The 3,884-nt window shown below is 46.6% G+C and overlaps 1 protein-coding gene across 1 annotated transcript; it reads left to right on the forward strand.

The window, feature by feature from the left end:
• The first annotated feature begins 598 nt into the window (after positions 1-598).
• Positions 599-3,143, forward strand: LOC148034796 (aspartic proteinase nepenthesin-1-like). The gene has a single exon (XM_087679768.1). It carries the CDS (start codon positions 1,176-1,178, stop codon positions 2,859-2,861), a length of 1,686 nt encoding a protein of 561 aa, XP_087535894.1. The 5' UTR covers positions 599-1,175; the 3' UTR covers positions 2,862-3,143.
• Positions 3,144-3,884: the final 741 nt, after the last annotated feature.

A 3,884-nucleotide genomic window follows, 5' to 3' on the forward strand; every position in this document is an offset into this window, starting at 1 on the left:
ACTTACTTTGCCTTTGAAGAGTATCGTTAACAATTAAGAGCGGGGTCATGCACACATATGCAAGACCTTTAAGATGTCCAATAAGTTAAGCGTGCTATGTGTGACATGCCTTTTTTCTTTCTTTCTTACTAAGGCCGGTTACACACCAAAAAAGGGACGCCCACTTTGTAAGCTTTGACCAATCAAAACACTTATTTAAAGGTTGACGTCCGCAGTCCTTTACACACTGAAGAGGATATGACATGTTATTTACCTGCTAAACAGGTGAACTCCTCGCCCACTTTTGGACGGGGAGTCTCCCCTCCCCACTTTGTAAAGTGGTGGAGAAGGGTGTACTTTTTGCATTTGCAACCAATCAAAAGATTTATAGGTTTATTCTTTTTTATTTTTTTACAAACTGTATCCCTTTGGTGTGTAAAGGTATGACGCCCATGTTCGTGCCCAATTTCAAAAAGTGCATGCCCACACTCTGGACGGGGGTTGGCCGTTCATCACTTGGTGTGTAACCAGCCTAAATTTATACTCAGCTTTACTTCGAAATGCAAGTACAGACTAAACGTATGGCAGCACCCTAAGCCTCTCCGAAAATGCGAGAGAAAATCACAACTGGGAAGACCGAGTCCAACTCTCCAACTAAAGATCATTCACTGTGGTTTATCTCTGGGATTCTCAATTGTTGAATTTCATGGAAACGTACTGCACCACAGAGAAGGACTCCCAACTCGTTCACCCCCCACCCCCATCGCCTCAAGGGTCTCACGCGTCAACACAGAATCAAAACCATGACGCCAAGGCTATAATATATACTAGCACAAGCTCTCCTTCGAAAGTCCTCTCTCTGCTGATGATCCAATCTCTTTGATGCAGCTATAAAAGCTTCCTCAGGCCCTCCCTGTCCACTCTCCTTGCTACCCTCTGTCTCTGCTGATCATTGACTCTCTGTCTTACAGCAAAGTAAGCTACCAAAGGCCTTCTGTCTGATCAGTTCGTCTATCTTTGCCAGCACAAACAGAGCTCTTTGTGTGTGTCCAACTCTCTCTCTCTCTCTCGGTCATTCTCTCTCTGTGTGTGGGTCATTCTGCGTGCGTGTGTGTGCGCGCTTCATTCTCTGTGTGTCTGTGTGTGTCTGTGTGTGTGTGTGTGTGTGTGTGTCCTCGTGCACAGTTGGGATCTCCATGAGGGCCCTCCTGCCCTGCCTTCTGGGGCCTCTCTTCTTCCTTCTCCTGATCGCCCCTGCCCACCTTCAGCAGCCCCCTCGGCATTACCCCCATAATGATCTTCTCCCAGGTATCCAGTTGCCCACCCAATTCCAATCCATGGAGGACCACTGCCAGCAGCACATGATGGCGTCCCACAGACCAGAAGATGCAGGGCTTCAGTCTACAGCCCCCGCTTGTCCCGGATCGCACCCCGTCGAACATTCCGCTGGCGAGGATCGACCCTCGACCATGCGCTTGTCCATGAAACACAGAGATTCCCACCCTCTCCATCAGCAAACGTCACCATCAGAGTCCCTCAGATATGCCCTCTGGAGAGACTCCTACCGCGTGTATGGCATGGGCATGAAGGCAACCTACCCATCATCACCACCGGCATCAATATCCATGCCCATTTTGTCAGCTGCCCCTTCTCCTGCCTTTGTAGGAGACAAGGACACTCCCCCACCATATCAACCCCCCCATGACCAAGCCTCCACACCCATCTCCGCCCCGCCCCAAGGCCTCCCTCGGACCCTGCAAAGCTATGTGGAATCCGGAGCCACACTCGGCTGCGGTGAGTATTTCATGGACGTGTACATCGGCATGCCACCGAGGCACTTCTCACTGATCATAGATACAGGGAGTGATCTGATTTGGACACAATGCAGCCCTTGCAAGGCCTGCTATAGTCAGGAAGGCCCCGTTTTCAGTCCCAATGCTTCATCTTCATACAAGAGGATACCGTGCAGCGACGATCGGCATTGCAAACTGGTGAGCACAGTGTATGACAAGGAGCCATGCTTGAAGGAGAAGCCCCATAGCTGCAAGTACAGCTACTGGTATGGGGACATGTCCAACACAACAGGGGAGCTGGCCATGGAGACATTTACACTGAATTTGGGGAATGGCCAGCCCTTCAACCTAGAAGATGTGGTGTTTGGGTGTGGGCACTCAAATCAAGGGCTATTCAGAGGGGCAGGGGGTTTACTGGGTCTAGGGAAAGGGCCTCTTTCTTTCCCCTCTCAGCTGCGTCACAGGTTTGGGCACAAATTCTCTTACTGTCTGGTGAACAGGAACAGCAACACGAGTGTGAGCAGTATATTGATCTTTGGAGAGGACAAGCGCCTCCTTGCACACCCTGACCTGCAGTACACAGGCTTCATAAGGAACACACCAGTGCAGACATTCTACTATCTGGATGTGGAGAAGGTGAGTGTAGGGGGAGAAGAGATAGCCATACCTCCATCTGCATGGGCTCTAGACGCACAAGGGCAAGGAGGGACAATCATTGACTCAGGGACAACCCTCACTTACTTCACAACACAGGCATACAAGCCCATAGCCAAGGCCTTTGAGGACAAGATCTCCTACCCAAGGGCGAGTTCCATGCTTGACATGTGCTATAATGTCTCTGGGGTGTCTGATGTTCAGTTTCCGGAATTCTCCATCTTCTTCAAAGATGGGGCTGTCTTCAAGCCCCCTGTGGAAAACTACTTTATTGAGGTGGAGTCTGACCCCCTCACCTTCTGCTTGGCCATCCTCGAGGCCCCCTCTGCCAACCTCTCCATCTTGGGCAACTTCTTGCAGCAAAACATCCATGTCCTTTATGACCTTGAGAGCTTCAAACTAGGGTTTGCACCTATGGTTTGCTCAGCCCTGTAAAATAATGTAAGAAAACCCCCCCCCCCCCCCTCTCCCACTATGCTTGGACCTTTGGACAATGGACCAGGGGGCTAGTGAATTCACAAGTCGCTCATACCCTAGCCAGCCTATTTTGCTCGAGTAGATAATCAATGCCCAGAATCCAATAGAAATCATTCTAGTCTAAGGGTGCCAAAATTGAGACCCTTGATTCTTTTCAAGTTATTACCTTGCACAAAAGAGATGGAGTATTGTTGATAAAGAAGAGAAATCACCCAATGATATTCATTATTGGTTTGCTAACCCTTGTGTTCTTATCATTGTTTACAGACCTTGTTGTGACTAGATTCGATCTTATTGTCTTGTGGATGCCTCACGTTGATTGTCCACAGCCTTCAAGTAATTGCATTCAGCTATTAGAAGCAACAATAAGATTTCAATACATGTTGACAGCTAGTCCTCTGGGGTCTCAACTCCCACTATGAAAATGTTTTCTTGCTGATTTTTCTTCTTTCTTCCTCACAAATACAATGTACACAAAGTACAGATAAGATACAGTATAAAGAAAACTTTAAGTGACTAAGTTAAACATTGCATAACTACGATACTAATCAACATGCATTATAACTATGACAATTGTAAATAGGTGTAATAAATCAAATAAAATAAGTGATATGCCATTGGCCATGTGAGGATTATAATGACCGTCGATATACTAAGTGTAGATGTACAGATCTATCTAACCAAGTAGTCTATTGTCAATGTCCACGCTAGTTGAGCTTGCCATTTCAACATAATGAATCCTATGTAACAAGATAATAAAAGAAAGCTCTTTTATATGTCCTCATAGTGTGATAGCATGCTTTGCTAATTAGATAACTAAGATAAACCATCAAGGAAAGTAAAAGATCTCAATCTTGATGATTGAATCTATTGTTGGGTGGACTCGATAAGTCGAGTAGCTTTCTTATATTAGATAAAGTTGCTAGAATGTGACCCCTCTTTAGTTGAATACAACATGGCTTAATATCATTTTAGGATATT

This window comes from Lygodium microphyllum, chromosome 6 (assembly GCF_053477565.2).
Source record: "Lygodium microphyllum isolate KBCC chromosome 6, Lygodium_microphyllum_v1.1.10, whole genome shotgun sequence".
In the NCBI taxonomy this organism is placed as follows: Eukaryota; Viridiplantae; Streptophyta; class Polypodiopsida; order Schizaeales; family Lygodiaceae; genus Lygodium; species Lygodium microphyllum.